The 22,891-nt window shown below is 42.2% G+C and overlaps 1 protein-coding gene across 1 annotated transcript in view; it reads left to right on the top strand.

Moving 5' to 3' along the window:
• lhfpl3 (LHFPL tetraspan subfamily member 3) overlaps positions 1-7,054 on the top strand; it is a gene marked incomplete at both ends in the record, with an annotated part of 79,083 nt that extends 72,029 nt beyond the window's left edge. Inside the window, one exon of the mRNA XM_084331042.1 lies at positions 6,792-7,054. Coding sequence (XP_084187168.1) covers positions 6,792-7,054 — 263 coding nt within the window. The remainder of the gene's footprint in view (positions 1-6,791) is intronic.
• Positions 7,055-22,891: the final 15,837 nt, after the last annotated feature.

The following is a 22,891-nucleotide window of genomic DNA, read 5'->3' as shown; positions in this document are numbered from 1 at the left end:
GTACAATGTGTACGTAATTACAAAAACATATATATTACATATTCAGTGCAAGTTGAACCTAAAATATGTTTCTGACAACATTTTCGTGGTAAGTTTGATATGATATCGCTGAGTCTTGAGTCATCTTTGATCTCTGCAATACCGAGACAGTTTGGTCTGATCTACGTTCCGTGACAAAGCGTTTGTAAAACACCACGTTGGTTGGTTTAGTGGTAGTGGAGGCGCACATGTATACAAACACACATGCACACATACAAACACACATGCACACATACAAACACACATATGCACACATACAAACACACATGCACACATACAAACACACATGCACACATACAAACACACATACAAACACACATGCACACATACAAACACACATGCACACATACAAACACACATGCACACATACAAACACACATGCACACTCACAGACACACACACACACACACACACACACACACACACACACACACACACACACACACACACACACACACACACACACACACACACACACACACACACACACACACACACACACACAATAAAGAAAACCAATAAACCCCATAACACACAAAACAAAAAACCCATCCCTAACATCACCACCCTATCCAAACCTAATCTATGAGTCACTCATTGCCTCCTGTGGGCTGACTCTGGCCTTCTTGATCACTCACAACCCCCTTCTCTAACTCTCTTACTTGATCACCCACAACCCCCTTCTCTAACTCTCTTACTACATCTTCCCATGTCAACCCCTTCATACCCATGTGTTGAACTGCTAATTTACCTATTAACTTGATCCTATTTGTTTTACCGCTAACCATAGCTGTTGCATTTACTACTCCTGCCACAAAGGCCACTACACTCAACTTCTCCCCCCACACCCTCTCTTTCTTCTCCTGTACTTCCTCTACTGACAAATGCCCTTTTCTAAAACCCTGTTCCCTATCTTGCTTTCCCTGATCCTCCTGTACTACCCTTACTGCCAAATTCCCTCCTCTAAACCCCTGTCCCTTATCTTGCTTTCCCTGTCCTACCTTCCTAGCTGCCTCTGCATATGATATCCTATCTTCCCTTCTCACCTGCTGGACCACTACATCTCGTTTCATCGCCTCACAACCCCAATACGCTACACTATGCTTCCCACAACAATTACAACACATCGGCCCCACTCCCTGTTCACATTTCCCATAGTCATGCCCCCCACTGCATCTAGCACATCTCTGCTCCTTCCTACATGTCTTGGCTATATGTCCAAACTCTTGGCACTTGTAACACCTCAAAGGTTTCGGCACAAACTCCCTAACCCTATATACCAGATATACCCTATAACTATCTCTTTCGGACTAACCTCATCTTCAAACTGAATTACTATCGTCTCTGTCTCCTCCTTCTCTGCTCCTCTCTTCATCCTTTCCGCACTCTTAACTTTCCCATTACGTCTATTACTCCTCAAATCTCCTACCAGCTGCTCTATACTAACCTTGATTGGAATTCCAGTAATTACCCCCTTGCAACCACCATCCCTTTTCTCCCCTACTATCACTACTCTATATATAATAACTTTGCAAATGCTCCTCATTTCCCTTACCTTCTCTACCTGCTCTAAACGTACACACCCTATAAACAAGTTCCCATCCCCTAACACTTTTGCGTACCTTACCTCTCCTAACTGCTCTCTTATGAAGTCTGTCAGCTGTCTCGGCTCTATTTCCCTAACTCCATCTTCTCCCTCAAATCGCACCACTATATTCAACCCTTCTGTAAAATCCTTTCCTCTACCCTCAACATCTGACCCACTTGTGCTACCTTTCCTCTCTTTCTTCCTCTTATGCCCCTTCCCCCCACTTTCCCTGCTCTTTTTCTCCACCTTTTCCCACCCTTCTCCCTCGTTTTCCTCTCCTACTCTACACTCCATATCGCTATCCATCCCCTCTCCTTCGTCACGGCCATTCCCATCCCTGTCGGAGTCGCACTTGCTTGCACTACCCGCCCTGGCTCCCGACGTCGAACCCTGGGGGGAACTAGGGCCCGAAAGCGGTGACAGGCTTCGTTCACTCCTACGCCTACTTCCGGCTCCCGACCTCAAACCCTGCGGGGAAACAGGGCTCGGATACGGCTGATCACACACCATCAACTCGTCAACATGTGCACACAAGCCGCAAGTCCTACAACCAGCTGCGCCCGAACTCCACTCGTCAACAGGACCACCACAACACATCCGATATTTCGGCATTCCCAGCCTCCTCCTTCCCTTCTTCCCCATCCCACCATACACCTCCACTACTCTTTCGCTCGACCTCGTCTTCCGGGCTTCAGTGTCTCAATCCCAATGAGAGCTTCCGATTGGTAATTTCCTTTATTTCCCTTGAAACCAGTCTTGTCACTCTACTGCCGTGCCTTCTTCACTACGGTCCATGTCAAGTGCTCGGTTATGTGGACTCCGAGGTACTTAAAACTGTTCACTACAGGTTAACACTACAGACGGTTAACCTTTCACTACCACACTACAGAAGGTTAACCTTTCACTACCACACTACAGACGGTTAACCCTTTCACTACCACACTACAATGGTTAACCCTTTCACTGCGACAATACAGAAGGTTAAGATATGTTTTGGAGCAAAATTCAAACAATTTATTTTTGTTTTGTCATTATTCACCGGAAAGATTACAAAGCAGAGTGTCCTACTGTCCACCACTACTTAACTTGATCGACAGACTTTCAGAAGGTTGAAAGATGATAAGATACTGTGCCGCCAAACACAAAATATGGCCAAGTGTTTTGCATCACATATCATTAGCCTCATACGATAATTGCCTACGTTTTTAATTAATATTTTGAAAATAAGTTCCACAAGGTGTATCAACAAGTTTGCAAAAATACAAAAACACAACAACCATTGCGTAACAAAATAAGGTGACTTTTAAACTAAATGTCATGACTTAGGCATTCTTTCCCTCGTACATACATACATGTCATGTCATACACTAAGGCAGTTGTTATACTTGCCTAAGTCATGCGATCGCCATCTGTGTATGTAATGTTAAAATGCACAAGTCACACGAGTGAGTTAAGCAGATGTTTTTTTTTTAACGTAACAAGCGTTCTGATTGGCTGAGGACATAGGCACTAAGCCAGCGCGATGCAGCAGTGTGAGGAGATTACAGTTAGGCAGAAATCTCAATTTTGCCAAAGAATTACTTAGGCAATTATCGTATGAGGCTAACGATATGCATTTCACACACAGTCTCACACACAGTCTCACACACACGCACGCACGCACGCACGCACGCACGCACGCACGCACGCACGCACGCACGCACGCACGCACGCACGCACGCACGCACGCACGCACGCACGCACGCACGCACGCACGCACGCACGCACGCACGCACGCACGCACGCACGCACGCACGCACGCACGCACACACACACACACACACACACACACACACACACACACACACACACACACACACACACACACACACACACACACACACACACACACACACACACACACACACACACACACACACACACACACACACACACACACACACACACACACACACACACACACACACCCTCCCTCCCTCCCTCCCACTTTTCCCTCTGGCAAGCATCCAACGGAAAGGAAGCTAAATGCTAAATGAATTTCATTATTAATGGTTAGGCATCGGGGTGTGCAGTCAGCTCCCTCTCCCTCAATGCAGTAGGCGGCTCTGGGTGAGTGTTAAGATAAGGGAATATATCAAGCTTTCCCAAGCTTGGGGTCAGGACTCCCAAGTCAAGTCCCCTGCTATGATAATGCTATTAAAGTAATAATATTTGGTCATAATTTTTTGGTGGAAAAATTACTGCCAAGTGCAAACAGTTCAGTATAATAATAATAATAATAATAATAATAATAATAATAATAATAATAATAATAATAATAATAATAATAATAATAATAATAATAATAATAATAATAATAATAATAATAATAATAATAATACACTTTAGCACCTTTCATACAACAACAACAGAAAAAAAAACAGGCATAAAATGAGCACATAAAGTGCAGACATATAAAATCACAGTTTTTCACATTAGGATCTAACATCCAACAGGTCAACTTGTTTATGGTTTGATTCAGTTTTAATCAACAGTATAGTGCCGAACTTATTGTGAAATCCTTGCAGCTTGCCTGTACAGACATTTGTACCCCGTTTTAAAAACATTATTAGTAGCCGACTATGTGAAAGGCAGAATGTTCGTGCTTTAACACTTTGAGTGCCAACGACGAGATTTCTCGTCCTAACTCGCCATGCGTTGAGTGCCAATGACGAGTTTTCTCGTTATTTAATCGTTATTTCTTTTATTAGCGATATCCATTCATTTTTCATCCATCCAGCCTGACGTTTTCATTGGGAATGGCTCTGAGCTCGAATAGGGCAAATACCGCCCCCTATCGTCTCCCGGATGGTAATGCACATCATTGGATTGGATTGGGTGAAAAAGTGCATCGAAAAAATAACTCCGGTCCACGTTTTACTTCTGGGGCATGCATCTGGATACTATTGCATTGACTGAGGGGACTGGAAGAAGCGTCGATTATCTGTTTCGGAGTATAACGTTGGATCAATAAACGCGATCGATATTTGGAATGGCGATCAGGAATTGGATTAATCTTGTAACATCTGATGTGAGGTAAGGACTCTATTTTACCAGTATTGGGTTAATCAGATGTTTTTTTCATAGCAATCACAACGTGTCTGTGGGTGTGTGTGCGTGTATGACGTTAGTGCGTGGAATGACTATTTATGATTGTGTAATGAAGAAACTATGATTGTATGATTCCATGTGGCAAATAAAAACTCTGAACTGAACTGAACTGAACTGAACTGACCAGGTCATGGATAATAGATTTTTCAGCCCGCTTCTCTAGCGTGCATAAGTACACATATACTATCGATAATCTAGCGTTTATTTGAAAACTATTCATAAATCAGCCGAAAAATTCCACTAAAGGGCTATTATCGCGGAATTTCTCTGAAATTACTAGAACTCTCCGAAACTATACTCGTATTCAAAGCGGTATAAAACGGAAATGTACCAATGAAAAAACAATCCGTTTCGTACATGTTGACTGTAAGCAAGTCATTGATAAGCAAGGGGTGTTTTAGACCCATAGCCATAATTTAAGATATAGTTTAAGCGCTCGCAAATATCCCGACCTCCCTGGCACTCAAGGGGTTATCTGGGCAAAGGGGCGTGGCACCCAATATGTTAAAGGCTGGTGTCACCTCAGTATCAGGTCACCTGGGGAAAAAGCTTGGAAACCCCAGATGTACCACTATGTTTTGCTAGCGTCATATCACAGCTCTATATGTACCGCTACGCTTTGCTAGCTTCATATCACAGCTGTATATGTACCGCTTTGCTAGCTTCATATCACAGCTGTATATGTACCACTAAGCTTTGCTAGCTTCATATCACAGTTGTATGTACCGCTTTGCTAGCTTCATATCACAGTTGTATGTACCGCTTTGCTAGCTTCATATCACAGCTGTATATGTACCGCTTTGCTAGCTTCATATCACAGCTGTATATGTACCACTAAGCTTTGCTAGCTTCATATCACAGTTGTATGTACCGCTTTGCTAGCTTCATATCACAGTTGTATGTACCGCTTTGCTAGCTTCATATCACAGCTGTATATGTACCACTATTCTTTACCCGCTTCATATCACAGCTGTATATCACTACTCTTTGCTAGCTTCATATCACAGCTGGGCAAAGGAACATTGACTGAAATAAATGTTTGATCTTCTAGGTAATGGTATGTCATATCATTTCATTTTACTTACTCAGAAGCATTATTTTTTGCATTACCTAAACATAAAATCTATAATGTTAGTAAAAGGGGGTGGGAGCCGGACTTCTGTTGAGAGGAAAACAATTAAGGAGCAAGTATTTACCGCTAACTGCACCACAGAAAATAACATCCAAGGTGTTCAGCTGTGAGGGGAAATATAGTGTCTATTTGATCTCCTTTGTGTCTTTGAGTTAAGCTCTGTAGAGATTTACCAGTGAGACAGCAACGCGAGGATGAATGCAGTCTTTCATTATTAGAGTATTAAATCTTCAGAGACAAATTGATTACCAAGTAGGCGACTGGAGGCTACGCTCTGATTTAAAAAGTAAATATCTGAGTTTTTTAGTTTTTTTTTGGCCGATACCAACAGACGATTTCCCCCCCACACCCATATTGGCCAGTACTGATAGAGATTGTTGCAGGAATCTCAGTAACACAGGTACAAAACAGGTTCAATATTCCTTGTTAGTTGCCATTCTGTTGGTCACTCTGCACACTTGCACCATATTGTAAAAAAGGCACAAAAATGCTGAATTCTAAAAGTCTGCCAGATATCAGCTATAAAAGAAAAATACAATAGGAAAAATACCAGTTGTGCTATTACCTGTGTGTTGACATATTGGTGCATCCCTCCCTACTTACAGTTGTGTTCAGGTGTTATCCGTGTGCTTTTGAACTGTTTAGTCGTTTTGCCATTATGGAAAATGTTCTCTCTCTCTCTCTCTCTCTCTCTCTCTCTCTCTCTCTCTCTCTCTCTCTCTCTCTCTCTCTCTCTCTCTCTCTCTCTCTCTCTCTCTCTCTCTCTCTCTCTCTCTCTCTCTCTCTCTCCCTCTCTCCCTCTCTCTCTCCCTCTCTCTCTCTCTCTCCCTCTCCCTCTCTCTCCCTCTCTCTCTCTCTCTCCCCCCCCCCCCTCTCCACCAGGTACATGTCTGATCCTGGGCTGTATGATCTACCCAGACGGCTGGGACAGCGACGAGGTGAAGAGGATGTGTGGCGAGCAGACGGATAAGTACACCCTGGGGGCGTGCTCGGTGCGCTGGGCCTACATCCTGGCCATCATGGGCATCATGGACGCCCTCATCCTCTCCTTCCTGGCCTTCGTCCTGGGCAACCGCCAGGACGGCCTGATGGCCGACGACCTGCTGGGGGACAGTAAGAGCCCAATCCCCCCTCCAGTGTCCTAAAGCTGTGCTTCTCAACTGGTGTGAAGCACATAGCTCCATGGCAAAGTGCCGTGCCCGTGAGCTGCCACTAGGGGCAGAGTGGCTTACTGTGACTGACATAGGGAGGTGTAGTCTGACGTCACTGGTTGTTCCACCCGTATAGGGATTTATCATTGGGAAAATGGATTATCGGCTATTGTAACAATTCTGCCGTATGTAAATTGAAAAGCTTTCCATTTTTGCACAAAATGAATTCCCTTCTATCACTAACATTATTGTTTAAGCATTTTTCGTTGAAATAAAATTTGGCGATTTTTTTTTTATGATTAATTGCGACGATTTTCATGTTGAGCTATAGATTGTAGATGAATAAGCACAGAAAGGTACACCATGCAAATGTTAATGAGATGATTTAGAAATGGGCAATGGGGAAATACATTGCGTTGGACAGAAAAACGGCAATGACGTAACCACTACACCTCCCTATTGCATCTATAAATCCTGAGGCACAACTAATTATTCTGCTTGTAAATGTCATGTAAAGCATAGAATGATCACGAAAGGGGAGCGATGACAGCAGGATATAAGCAGCTGCTGACTGAAGAACACGTTGAGTGACCTTGATTGGGGTGACCTGATTTTAATCCGATTTGAATTAAGAAAATTGTATAATTCTGTTTGACACTGGCTTTCTATAAACATTTGAGGCTGAACTGACTTCAAGACACCTGAACTGACTTAAAGCCACACCTGGACCGACTTAAATGGTAAATGGACTTCAAGCCACACCTGAACCGACTTAAATGGTAAATGGACTTCAAGCCACACCTGAACCAACTTAAATGGTAAATGGACTTCAAGCCACACCTGAACCGACTTAAATGGTAAATGGACTTCAAGCCACACCTGAACCGACTTAAATGGTAAATGGACTTCAAGCCACACCTGAACTGACTTCAAGCCACACCTGAACCGACTTAAATGGTAAATGGACTTCAAGCCACACCTGGACTGACTTCAAGCCACACCTGGACTGACTTCAAGCCACACCTGAACTGACTTCAAGCCACACCTGAACTGACTTCAAGCCACACCTGGACTGACTTCAAGCCACACCTGAACTGACTTCAAGCCACACCTGAACTGACTTCAAGCCACACCTGAACTGACTTCAAGCCACACCTGGACTGACTTCAAGCCACACCTGAACTGACTTCAAGCCACACCTGAACTGACTTCAAGCCACACCTGAACTGACTTTAAGCCACACCTGAACTGACTTCAAGCCACACCTGAACTGACTTTAAGCCACACCTGAACTGACTTCAAGCCACACCTGAACTGACTTAAAGCCACACCTGAACTCACTTCGTACCAGTTGGGATCCACTGTCCTCCTTAATATCATGTTTTTGTATTAAATGTATTTATTTCGTTTTTTCCTTTAGGACAATACACGTGGGTTTTCTTATTCTGTGGACGTTCAATCAATTACAGAAAGGTCTAGTCTGATTTTGATATGCAAAGCAGCAAGCATGGAGTCTGTGCTTTAATGTTCCGCTCACACAGTGCTTCCCAATGTGCCATTATCTCCCAGGTAGCAAGAGGTTTAACTCCCCATAGCAAATGCAAAATACCTCTAAAGTCCTTTTTGCACAGAAAAGCACAATAAAGAAGTAAAGGGTTTGCATCAAAGTCTGACCTGCTGTAAAATCACACATCCCACACACAAAGGAACCTGTCACCAAGGGACAGCTGGAATTCACAAATGTTTCCCTTTTTTTTTACCATGCAAGTTCTTTCGTCACATAATTTCACATGCCCAAATCAGCAATTTGCATACATTAGCTGGGTGTTACATAGCACCTGCTTGGCTTGCCTCTGCTACCAGTGGGGTTTTTGATTGGGGAGTGTTGCAGCATAGAGAAAGAGGCTGTAGGAGAAAGGGAGAGGAAGGGGAAAAATGCATTTAAAAGAGAATGCCAGAAATGGTGTGGAGGCGAGAGACGGAGAGCAACGCACAGAAGGATGAGAAATGAAAAGAAATGAGAGAGAGAGAGAGAGATATGGGTGACGGAGAAAGAAAATAGCGCTTGCGAGGGTTAATTGAAGCCTAGGGATGCTGGACAGAGTCATGAATTACTAATGGCTGTTTACACAGCTTGCTCCCAGCCTGTCTAAATTAATCACAGCCATGCTATCAGCCGGCTGCCTGTTAGCATATAAGCCAACTGACTGAATGGGAAGAAGAACCTATTATCATCCAACGGACCAGGGTGAGAAAGAGAGAGAGAGAGAGAGAGAGAGAGAGAGAGAGAAGGGGAGGCAGAGAGTAGGATAAAACAGAGGCAAATAGAGAGACAGAGGGAGATAAAGCGAGAAAGAGACAGAAAGGGAGAAAGAGAGAGCAAGGAGGGATAATGAACGAAAGCTGAGCAAGAGAGAAAAGAAAGATGCAGATTGGAATTGTGTTAGCTGTATATGGGAATATTTTCTTCTGCCAGAGGAAGAGTCGAAAAAATAAAGGTGATTCTGTCTGTATGGTTGGGACAAAAATACTTACCAAAGTCTTAAATCACCTTTACATATCGGTAGGTATGCAGAAATAGTTAACCCTTTCAGGTGTATGTTTTTTGTTTTGGTATCTTAGTCTATCTATGTCTACAGCTTTCAATGGCAACTAGCCATTGTGACATCATCATTAGAATGTTCAATTCTCAAAATTCGAATCTCACATGGAGGATAGTAGCCTACTACTAAAATGACTAATTAGTAATGTATGCATGCACATTGCACACATCATCTGATCCCTGATTTATTAATCCACTGATATTAGTCATCTTTAAATTAAATCCCTGGGCTATTTAGAGGCAAATACCAGACCTGAATATTTAATAACAGCATATTATTAAGAAAGTTATTGATAGATTAGTTTCACAACACTGCCACCTGCTGGTTAAATCAAACTGCAACACCTGCGATACTCCTGATACTGACGTGTGTGTTTCTCTCCCCACAGAGACTGGTAATAATGCCATATAATCCCTGGTATGAGCAAAGCAGTCACTGACACAGGTAAAATATTTTACCGTCATAACATAACTCAACGGTAACAAAGCATATGATGTGTATGTGTATTTATGATGAATTGAAAATGGGGGACCCTGATGTAAACAAGACGAAAGTCTTTCTCTGGTCTGCATCCCCTTAACAATTGTATGTATTGAGCTGTACTGTACTGTACCCATTCTGCAATCTGTTAATAAACATTTCAATCAATCAATCAATCAATCAATCAATCAATACAAATGATCTGATAACGTTTCAAGTTGTTGAAAAAGGTTTATTGGTAGACTTCAGGGGACGCCCTGTTTCTATCCTTACATCCATCTCGAAAGTCATGGAAAAAATAGTATACGAACAGGTCGAAAAGTACCTTACGGATAAAAATCTAATCTACGAATTCCAATCTGGCTTCAGAACATCCCACTCCACTGACACATGCCTTCTCTATTTGAACGACCACATCAAGCAAGAGGTGGATGCGGGCAAATACTGCGGCATGGTCATGCTAGACCTACAAAAGGCCTTCGACACTGTCAATCACACCATTCTGATTGACAAGCTAAAAGCAATTGGTTTTGATAGTTTATCAGTGAGCTGGATACAATCCTACCTAGAGGGGAGAGAACAGATGGTGGAGGTAAACGGTACCCTATCCCCCCCCCTCACAGTGAACTGTGGTGTTCCACAAGGAAGCATACTAGGACCACTACTGTTCCTAATTTATGCAAATGACATGTCGTCAGCTTGTGACTGCAACTTGTTCCTGTTTGCGGACGACTCAGCCCTGCTGGTCTCTGACAAGAACAAGTTACAGGTTGAAAAAACCCTCAGCTCGGAACTAGGCAAAATCTGCATATGGCTCGCAGACAACAAACTATCATTACACATGGGCAAAACAGAGTCCATTCTCTTCGGTTCAAATAACAAACTCAGCAAAACAGACGGCTTCTCAGTTACAGTGGGTGACAATATTGTCACAAGGAAAGATGAAATTACCTACCTGGGTTCCATCCTAGAGGCTAATCTTTCCTGTGACAAAATGGCATCCAATGTAATAAAAAAAGTCAATCAACGAACTCGATTCTTGTACCGGATCTCCTCCCTGGTAAACAAGAATACCCTGAAGACTCTGGCAGGAGCACTCATTCAAGGGTACTACGACTATGCTTGCACCTCATGGTACCAAAGCACCTCAAAGGCACTAAAAACCAAATTACAAACATCTCAAAACAAACTAGTCAGACTACTGCTTGACCTGACTCCTAGAACCCACCTCACCCCTGCACACTTTGCCAACCTAGGATGGCTTAGAGTAGACAACAGAGTACAGCAACTTGCAATGGGCCTGGTCTACAAGATACACTACACGACCAAGGTACCCATGTACATGTCAAAATACTTCCCAAAGGTCAGTGAATACCACGATCACAACACCAGAGGGAGCTCCACAAATCATGTAAAACCCAGATTCGGCTCAAACAAGGGACTAAACACGTTTTGCAATTATGCCACAACAATGTGGAACGCCCTACCCAAAGCTGTAAAGGAATGTAAATCACTACCCACCTTCAAAAACACTCTCAAAGAACACCTACGGGAGACTGCAATTCAAAACTGGCCCCTACAAATGTCCTAACCCAGTTGTACAATAAAGACCAAGCATGGCTTTGTCAGTATTCCAATGTACAGCCCCACCCAACCCCACCCCACCTACCCAACCTCCTCCAATGTACAGTTTCCATGTCAAATGTATGTCAGTATTCCAATGTACAGTGTCCCCCCCCCCCCCCCCACCTCCAATGTACAGCCCCACCCCACCTACCCAACCTCCCCCAATGCACAGTTTCTATGTCAAATGTATATACTCTTCTTCTGGATTTTTTTAGTATCACAAACAGTACTGTATTTGAAAATCTGGTATGTCATAAATGTATAGATGTAGCAGTACTGTCTATCTGTATGTCATGTGTGTCATATGATGAATTGAAAATGGGGGACCCTGATGGAAACAAGACGAAAGTCTTTCTCAGGTCTGCATCCTCTTAACAATTGTATGTATTGAGCTGTACTGTACTGTACCCATTCTGCAATCTGTTAATAAACTTTTCAATCAATCAATCAATCAACACAGTAATAATGATTTAGCAGCCTACCTGGGACCTAATGAAGAACTGTAGGGGACACAGTAATAATGATTTAGCAGCCTACCTGGGACCTAATGAAGAACTGTATGTCAACAAACTGATGATTAACCATTCGTTACTCGTCTCAGACCGGATGTCTCAGTGCAGGGAAAGAAATTCTTCCAGAATGGTTTCTATTTCACTTCAAAACTACTTGATTTGATTTTTATTTGTCTCGAACATAGAAACATAAAACAAGTTTAAAAAACAAAAAGGTAAATATTCAAAGACTATTTCCATACAATAAGTGTTCGAGAAGGAACCGGGGGAAGTAAAAAAATAAATAAAAACGTATCAAGCCCTGCCCCTTCCTTACAATATTTTACATTATAATTTAATAAAAATAAAAAACTTCACTCGAATCACCATTTTCTATCTGCTTTCCTTGAATTGTAAAAGTTCATTCTCAGTTAATTATTTGTTCCCACACTTAACATAATAGTTCCTCAGTACTCCTGAAGTCTTACCTATTTATTCCTGCACAGCCTGTAAGGCTCCTGTCATGCTTGAATAGGTATTATTTCATTTTCACTCGTTTCTCCAGTCAAGATTCAAGAGCTTTATTAGTCACATACATACACAAGACATAGTGAAATTTGTTAATAGAAATAAAATAGACATGATAAAAGTACTAAGATAAAATACAATGCTAAGCTTATTCTCACTTGAAACAATAGTATAACTGTATATTGTATAGTAGTGTATGACTCTACACTATGTCTATTTTATTATCTATTCTATTCTATTATTTGTATTTTTTGCACAATCAAGGCGGGCATGGCCACCTTCATTTCACTACATGTCTTGTGTATGTATGTGACGAATACATCTCTTGAATCTTGAATCTAGTAATTCAGCAAATGTATGTTGTACGGCACTTTGTTCCTTGTCTGCAGGTGTCGGTGGTGCCCAGTAAACATGTTACTTCAGGATCCAGCTTCAGACTCTGTGTCTGGATACATCTGCCTGGGCTGCCTGGAGAAAGAGAACGGATCAAAGACCAGATGATTTAGAAGAGACACACCGTTGATGGAAATGAGGATCCCTCATGCCCTCTCAGAAAGGACTCCTCTTTGTAAAAAGAAATAGCCTCCTCATCGTGTCAGGTACATATAGAATGTTTTGATTGAGGAATACTGACTTTCAACCAAAGAAAACAAAAAAAACGCCCTTCTTTGAGTTCATCCGTGTTGGTTACAACGTCACTGCATCATGGAGCCTGAGTTGACCGTCTTATAAAACTTTCTCCACACTGATGTTATAAATGTACATGTTGCCCTTAAACAGGCTGTTGAGACAAATAAGGACTTCTGGTGTAATAAATCAACTCACGGACTCTTGGAATATTAATGCCACGGATGGATAACCACAATCAAGTCAAATGAGGTCACATCAAATTGACTTTGACCCACACAGATAAGGATACAATAGACTTTATGTCAAAGCCACTGCTGTCAGATCTTCTCCTTGTTAATAAAGTGTCATGAAACATTGTACTCTGCCATTTTACAGTCATCATGGACAAGGAGAGCCAGCATGGGGGGTTGGTTCTGGGACGCTGGAGCTAACTGTTGAAACTTCCTGAGGTGTTGTGGGGCCTAAACTTGACGAAACACCAGTGAAGGGAGCAAGGTGCCCACTTGATAACCCTGGTGATATGCTGCTCTCACTGCCTATCTATCAACACGTTGGGTTGTGGCGGCCATTAGGGGCCATGTGGTAGGATAATGTAGTATCGGCATTGTCAATACCTGCAGGGGTGTAAAAAGTATCCAGAAATTATACTTAAGTGAAAGTATGTGTACCGTCTCAAAGTCGTACTCAAGTAAAAGTATCTGGCTAAAAACACACTTGAGTAAAAGTACTTAAGTACTCAAAAGTAAAAGTAAAAAAAAATGTCTGACTGTCTATTCTTCTGATAGCAGGTGTTTTCTAGTCTTGCACAAGGACCAATTGGCATGGGTATGGGCGGAATGATGGATGATGATGATGATGGAATTAATTTCCCATTGATGGGGTTTTTAAATAAAGTGCGGACGCAGGATTAATAACGTTAACGTTAGTTCGGCCAGAGAAACAAATATACTAATTTAAATGGTTGGACCTGCGAGATTTGTACTTTGTAGGTCTGCATTTTAACTGTAAGGAGTAAAAAGTGTTTTTTCTCTGAAATGTAATTGAGTAAAAGTACAAGTATTAGAAACCTAATAATACTAGAGTAAAGTACAAATCCCCAAAAACTGTACTTAAGTATTGTAACAAAGTAAAATTAAGCAAGTACTTTACCCCCCTGAATACCTGGAGCTCACATCAAAGGGGCATCACACTGAAGTTGGCCATGCTGTTTGGGGGCTGTTAGGGCCATGTTATACATTCATAGTGTGTAGTTCCATAGTATTTATAGACATGTTAGACTTTCTTTTGGCAATGGGAGTGTGTTTTCTTCATTGAGCACTTATCCTTATCATTAGGGCACAAGTATTTTGTGTTTTATTATAAATTCATTGAATTATAACTTGATTCAGAGGACTGCCATAGATTTGGATTCATGATCCTTTGACTCATCTGGCTAATTAGCATATTAATATGTATGAATCTATCATGATTAATGTATCATTTATGTATTTAGTATATCATGTATTCAATTATTATTATGTGTTAATTATATATAATATTAATAAAGTGTTTATTCAATTATTGTTAATTATTATTGATAGATAACATGTCTCACATGTACAGATCAGACCGTTATCCTATTTTTCATACTATATTTTTTATTCTTATATTTTATTCTTATGATCTTGCCTCTTCTCCCTCTCCTGTTGCTGCATTTCCCCACAGGGATAAATAAAGATCCATTTTGTCTCATCTTAAAAAGAAACTGCAAACATGACTGCTTGGCAGGCTGAGCTGCCATACTGTGGGTGATGAAGGTGTTTTGACAGCAGAGGCAATAAAGGGAACAGAATGTCCCGTGTGTGTAATAATTAAGAAGTATGTGACGTGATAGGAATCTTGAGAAGTAGACATTAGAGGTATTGCAAATAAATCAACAACAAGAAAATAAATATTTAAAGGAACACACCAACATCATGGAAAATGTGCTTACCATCTTCTTCCGAGTCAGACAAGAAGATAGATACCAATTTCCTCTCTGTATGTTCAGTATAAAGCTATCTGGCTGGAAGCTAGCCTAGCTTAGCACAAATGAATGGAAATGGAAATCTATCTTCTATTTGCAAGCACATTTCCCATAATGTTGTGTTCCTTTAAGTACAATGAAAAGGAGATAAAGAATGTAAAATGTATGAAATCTATATTCTTTGTATAGCTACATGTTGAATATGTCTCAATGTGTAATTTTGTCTTGACTTTGATATGTACACAATTGATGATGATGCAGTGTTTCCAAGCTATAGACCACCGCAACACTTCCGGGATTCTGAAATCATGGGGAGAAAATGAATGTGGATGAGAGCCTCGACATTAAAAGTGGTTGCAGCTACGGCTGTGGGGGTGCTGGACACATGACCCAATATATATAAGTTTATACGCCCGAGTCTCCTGAACACAGAGACCAATTCCAAGTTGATCGGCACTTTCTCGGCCGAGCTATAGTCACTTTTCCCGCACCTACTCCCGAACTACGCATTCGTAGTTTGTGAGTATGTGCGAAAAAGCGTAGCAACAACCACTTAATGTCGAGGCTCTCATCCACATTCATTCATTTTCTCCCCCCGCTCTCTCCTCAATGAGCTCAATGTAACGCGGAAGTGCAGTGGTCTATTGGTCCATTGTAGAGTGTGTGCCATACAGTACATTGTAGCCCAACAGTGTTGTAGTGAGTAGCGAAGGGTATTTAAATGCAGTTGTACAGTGTGGCTCAGTTGTCTAGTGTGGCAATGTGGGCTATACCATAATACTGCAAGTGTGTACAGTTTGAACTTTGAACTCTGTTGTATCTCTTATCTCTCTCCGTTTCCTGTCATTCTAAGCCATCTATCTCCATGAAAAAAAACCAAATAAAATGTTGAAGGGGGTGAACAGCCAGCACTCCTTAGAAAGAAAGCTGTTGTGTTGCAGGGAGCGATGTGTCTACTGGGTTCGAGCCCAGCTCTCGGCGTTGCTTCCGGCTTGGCTGGTCGTTCATACTAATACAATTGGCAGTATTAGGGGGTGGGAAAGCCGGTGGGTGGGGATCGGACGCTGTGGACAGCGACTCCTACAGGTCGGTTGGTGCGCCTGTACAGCAGAATCAAGAAGCAACGGGGGCAGCGTGAGCCTCCCACGCATTACTCCTCGCCGCTGAGAGATTGCGCTGTGCAGGTGAAAAGAGGCGACGGCTGCCTCCTCGTGTACCGGAGGAGACGCGTAAAGATTTTGCCCAACCCACTTTCAGTTCCGCGTTCAGGATCCGCGATCTGATTGGCCACTGACGTTTCTCTCAGCGCCAATTGCGTTACGCCTTGTTCTGCCTCTAACAGCCTGCTAACGTTAGCTAGCATTATCCAAGTCCGACATCACATGAATATACTGGTTGGTTAAGGTTAGAGTTTGGAATCAGGGCTGGTGCTCTAAAGACAAACTCTAACCTTAACCAACTTCGAAAGAGAGCGACTTCGAAAGAGTCGCCAAGCTTAACCAGTACGCGATTGTCGCTGAGAGAAACTTCAGTGGCCAATCAGATCGCGGATCCCGAACGCGGAACTGAAAGTGTGTTGGGCAAAATCTTTACGCGGAGGGGACACGTGATGCAAGGTTTCGTCCAGATTGCAGCCGGCCAGTGGGAGGCATGGTCTAACAACGTTCGAGACAGGGGAGGGGAGAATTGGATAATACGAAATTGGGATGGGAGAAAAATTCAAAAATGGGGAGAAAAAGTAGATAATTTTTTTTTTTTATTAATGTGTACTGCCCTCAAACAGTGACCTCTCTAGGCGAAATAGCCTTTTTTGGTTGGTACAACACTTTGTATTTCTTGTTTTGGTCTAATGTGTGGGCTGGAGGAGTTCAGTGGGGGGAGGGGAGGGGTTTTATTCCTGAGAGGCCCTATTGCAAGAAGCAAAGTTATCTATATCAAAGCAGGGTAGCCGGACCAGCACTCACAGGTTCAATGTTTTTTAATGGCAGCCTGAATCAAAAGCAGACATGTTTCGGACAATGTCCTTCTTCAGTGGTATGGCTAGAAGCAAAGTTATCCATATTCATTCTCGACATTCAATCTGAATAATTTCTCAACTTAAATGCTGGTGTTGATTGTTATGGATGACTTGCTATTGTAATGAGATAGTACTACTACCACATAGTAGTACTAGCCCCTTGGTGTAAACGCACAAGTTAAATGCTCCTGCTTCACTTAACTCCATCAGCATTACTTACTTACTTATCCTCTTCGTCCCGGTTGGGGCATAAGGCCGCAATCATACACTGCCACTGAATCCTGTCTCGTGCTTTGGCCTGCGCTTCGGCCCAGGAAAGACCCATCTCCTTCAGCTCCATCATCACTGTCCTTCGCCAGGTGTTCTTTGGTCTACCCCTCTTTCTCTTCCCAACTGGGGTCCATCTCAAGGCAACTTTGGGTAACCTTTCATAGGGCATCCTCAATACATGACCGAGCCATCTTAACCTCCGTCTCCTTATCTCAAGGGACATATGCAAGCTGCCTGTCTTCTTGTAAAGTTCCTCATTCGAGATTCTATTTGGCCAAAAGATGTTGCAGATCCTACGTAAGCAGCTATTGTGGAAGACGTCAACCTTTCTCATATCCTGTTTTGTTACTCTCCAGCACTCAGAGCCATATAGCAGGACAGACTTAACATTGCTGTTGTAGAGCCTGAGTTTGGTTTTAAGGCTATATTGTTTAGACTTCCAGATGTTGCGAAGTTGGCTGAAAGCACCTCTTGCTTTGTTGAGACGCGTCTTGATGTCTTTTTGCATTCCACTTTCACTGCTTATGAGGCTTCCGAGGTATGTAAAGTCTTCTATACATTCCAATGCCTCTCCATCGATGGTGATTGGAGGTGCTGTTGGGGCATTGATGCACATCACCTGGGTCTTTTTCTGGTTGATGTAGAGACCAGTTTGCTTTGCATAATTGCTTAGCCGGTCAGACTTCTCCTGGAGGTGGCTAAGAGTGGATGACATGACAAGTCAAGGTCTTCCATTAAGGAGAACAGGGTCCATTGGATTCCACGGGGACGGTCTGATGTAGTTTGACGCATAACCCAGTCGATGGTAATCAGGAACAGAATAGGGTTAACCGGTTGGTAGCGCGGCGATGTTTTGATTTTGGGGGGGGGGGGGGGGGCGCAGTGGTGAACATCGCCTAGGGCGCCAAATGTGCTAGGTCCGCCCCTGGGTGTATCAAACTCAAACATTATGTAAACATTAATAATAATAATAACATTAATTAACATTAACAGTCAAATGTATATCAGCAAATACATTTACATCCGCGCAGTGTGCAGTGTGAGTGCTGCAGGGATCTATCAAAGTCCAATCAACCAGATGACCCCGCTGTTCTTGCAGGTACAAAACGGATACAGGGAGAAGGTACATCTCAGAGAAATCGGTCTGTTCATTCCAAGTGGTTCAAGGACCACAGATGGCTAACGTTTTGCCAAACAAGAGCAAAACTGTTCTGTACACAATGTCGTCTTTGGACAATGAAAGGACTCGGTTCTGGTTTAAGCAAAACCAACGAGAATGCATTTTCAGCGCTTGGATTTCAAAATTGGAAAAACGCTGTACATGCCTTTAAAAAACACGAGAGTAGCAAATACCACAGAGAGGCCATGGACTACCACCAGGTACACGTTTCCTACCAACGCCCTACCAACTTGGAGTGTAAAAAAAAAATTTATATATATTTTTTTTTAATTAATTAACACTTTGGCTGCCTAAGGTTAAATTCATGATATACCATAGATTGCCAGCGCTATTCGTCTATGGAGAAAGTCCCCTTCTTTGCAGGGCTATAACTTTTTAAATTCTATTGCTACATTGCCATTATTAGGGCCCATTCAAAGTCCTATATGTATTGTTCATTGTGTAGCAACGTTAAACTTTTTCATTCACATATTCATAGTAAAGTATGGTCTAATGTATAAGTATGTTTTCATCTCTTTCTGCAGCTTTCTCCAGAACGTGATATATAGCCCCAAATGCATTATATTGATGATGAAATACAGTTTGATGGCAATCAGCGCGATATAAAAAATTCCAACTAGACGTACTTCTAGAAGTTACTACACGTCATCTGATGTTGACCGGATGGGCGAGGGGGCGTTTATAATTCCGTGGGCAGCGTTATACCAATCATCTAATGTGGGTCAAATGTTGATAATAGCAGTTAGTATCGAAGACGGTAACGTTACACGCTGAAACTCACCCCAGTCTCCGCGCGTCGTTGGGCGATCATCGTAGAGTAGAAATCTTATCATTATGGGATATATTTTTACCCGGTCCATCTCCAGCTTGTATAATGGTATATACGTCCAAATCATGTTGTTTATCGAGTTATTGCCAATCGATCACCGTGTAGCGTGACGAGCCAGAGTCCCATGACCTATAGCGAGCGCCCGGAAGTACTACGGACGTCTAGGACAACCTCTATGCAACATCCTGTTTGGCGGTTGCGCCGATCGGCCACCAGATGGCGCTCCTGAACCGCCAGAGAGCTCAGTGGGTCCTGCTGGTGGATCTCAGGCCAGCGGAGGGGACATATGAATCCGATCGCAGATTTTTGAAATATTGATATAAGGACGACGTAACACGTCCTCCGGCAACTTTAGCATGGCCAGCAAAGACGTCTAAAGACGGTTCCCGGCAGTCAAAGTGTTAATTGGCCATACCTATTCCAAATGCGTTCCGCGGTCCATGGCCACTGTCGCGTCCTTTTCATGTGGCAGAATGGAACGTCTAAGGTTACACGACAGGAAAACAATAACGTTGCATTTTCACTCGTGAAAAAACGACGACGCGTTGTCTCCTGAGCTCTCCTCGTTGCCAGAAGCTAGGCGTGGTCAGACGGCAACGATCTCATCACTGAGCATGTGCGGGCAGGTACTCAGGTACTCGTCGCGAGCACAAAGCGCGAGCTCAGGGCTATAAAACACAGAGCACGCGTGTCCGCTAGTGGCTAGTCACTGTACAGGACAACAAGATTAACCCTTTCACTGCCAAACAACAGCACGTTAACCCTTTCACTGTGACAATACACAGGTTAACCCTTTCACTGCCGCACAACAGCAGGTTAACCCTTTCACTGCTACACTATAGAAGGTTAACCCTTTACTTTACGGTAACCGTCGGTAGTGTGATAGTAAACGATGGTGTTTTTTTTAAATTGGCATAGCCTAAATAAATATGAATTCAAGAAGTTAAATACTGAATTAACAACACATATTTATTAACAGGCTGAACGTTAAAACGAATAACAGGCTGAAAAAACAATTATCTGATTGAATTATTATTGCAAACTAAAATGTGAATCCAAGAAGTTAAAACGAATAACAGGCTTCTAAAACAATTCGCCTATTTTATTTAATAGGCTATATGCAATATGCCTCGGAACATTGGCTATAGGCTTCTAAAACAATTGAATAGGCTAAACTTCGTTTTAACTTCTTGAATTCACATTTCTTTAGTTTGCAATAATGCAACTGCAAGCCAATTTTCCGAGACATATTACCTTTTATTTGTTAGGCTATTTGAATACACTGTTTAGCCCTAAATGGTGGATTCAAATAGCCTAACAATTACAAATAAAAGGCAATATGTCTCAGAACATTGGCTTGCAATGCAGTTGCATTATTGCAAACTCAAGAAATGTGAATTCAAGAAGTTAAAACGAATAACAGACTGAAAAAACAATTAGCCTATTTAATAGGCTAAACAGTGTATAAGGCATCGGAACATTGGCTATAGGCTCTAAAACAAGGTCCGAACTTGTCTTACTCACTCCCAATATGGTTGGGTATCATTTCAAAATGTTCAATACCAGTACAAATACCTGGGATCCAATACGAAAACTATATATTTTATTCGATACCTCACTTTGCTGAGTTATGTGCATTGCGTGTGCTGTCTGATCAGAGGCTTTGTTACATTTTTGTATACATTTGGATTGTGGTTGAACAAAAAAAATCTTGAAAAAAAATATTTTTTTTGTTTATTGGCTCACTGACACCGATGAGATTTAACTACTTAGGTATAAAAATTTGGTGTCAACAGTAGTTTTTCCGATACACAATAGTATTGAAGCAATTCTATCAATACCGCAAAAGTATCGAATATTGATACCCAGCCCTACTCCCCAAGTTAAATACCCCCTCTTCACCGTCTGAATTGGATCCTTTTCAGGCGGCAGATTTGATAAAGACCACGTTGTCAAAACGTTTGTGGTCGCGTGCGGTGCTGTCGAGTGCAGGGTTCACGGTTCGATGACAGGTGGTGTTGAGCGTAAAGTGCCCATCGCCAGTGGCCGCCAGGGCCCCGTTTCATGTACCGGGATAACCGAGTTAGCCGGATAACTTTAGCTGGATAACTGGGTTAGCCTGACTTTCCGATTTCATGTACCTGGATTTTCCAAATCACCATGACAACATATCCAAAAGTTTGAGCCTGGTCGAAAGCAGAGTTCAAGTTCAAGTTAGCCTGAACTATCGCCACGCCCCCGCAAAGAAGTGACAGCCCGTTTCCTGAAACTATTCCCACAGTCTACGATCTGCATTATACCATTCTGAATTACGTTTTTGTGCTCCATTCTTCCAGAGGGGGCTTTTGAAATGTAAAATAGACCCAAAATGCTGATATTAAATTCACTTTGTCCTAAATAATGCACGTTATATATACCGTGGCGACGGTGGCGCTCGCTCGTGCGATGTACACATGATGTGGTTATTTTAATTGTAACTGGGATTAAGATGTCTGATGAGATGCGCTGTTTGACGGATTTGAGAAATTGAATGAGCCGTTGACGTCACATTAATGAATGAGGATAAAGAGATAAACTTCATTCAAAACAAAGGATATTCTAAACACGGGTCTCTCGTTCATTAATGTATAAACAATGAATTTATCCCATCTGGCCCAGTGGCCCAGCGGTAGTGCTCAAGCCTCCCAATCCACCGACCGGGGTTCAAATCCCCGTGTTTCCAATATGATTTTTTTGAATATAATATTAATGATTATACGCCAAAGTAGCCTGGTTTTAAGTTAAAATATTATAAATCTACATGCATTGAGGATGTCATTCTTTATATAGCTCTCAACGTGCACCAAATTGAATTATTCCTATATTGCAAAAAGAAGGACCCCGGTCTTGAACCCGGGTCGTCCGTGTGGAAGTCAAAAGAACAACCCGTTGGACCACATTGGAGATAAGTTAAATATTGACTATACATCAATCAATGGGCAAGAAAGCCGTCTCGTAATTCTGTATAACAGTTAACTAGTTATTTTCGCTAGCAAGATCTCATTTGATTATTCAATCCAGCAGGCAAGTTTAAAGAAATATAATCTGATTGATTGAGGTAATGAGGGACTTAGAATTAGCCTATAGATAACGCATTTAACTTGTCGGCGAGGCGATTGAGCCTATTGCAATC

The sequence above is a fragment of the Notolepis coatsorum genome, assembly GCF_963971535.1.
Source record: "Notolepis coatsorum genome assembly, chromosome: 15".
Lineage (NCBI taxonomy): Eukaryota > Metazoa > Chordata > Actinopteri > Aulopiformes > Paralepididae > Notolepis > Notolepis coatsorum.
Note: the sequence above shows the minus strand (reverse complement) of the source record. Positions and strands in the feature narration are given on the sequence as shown.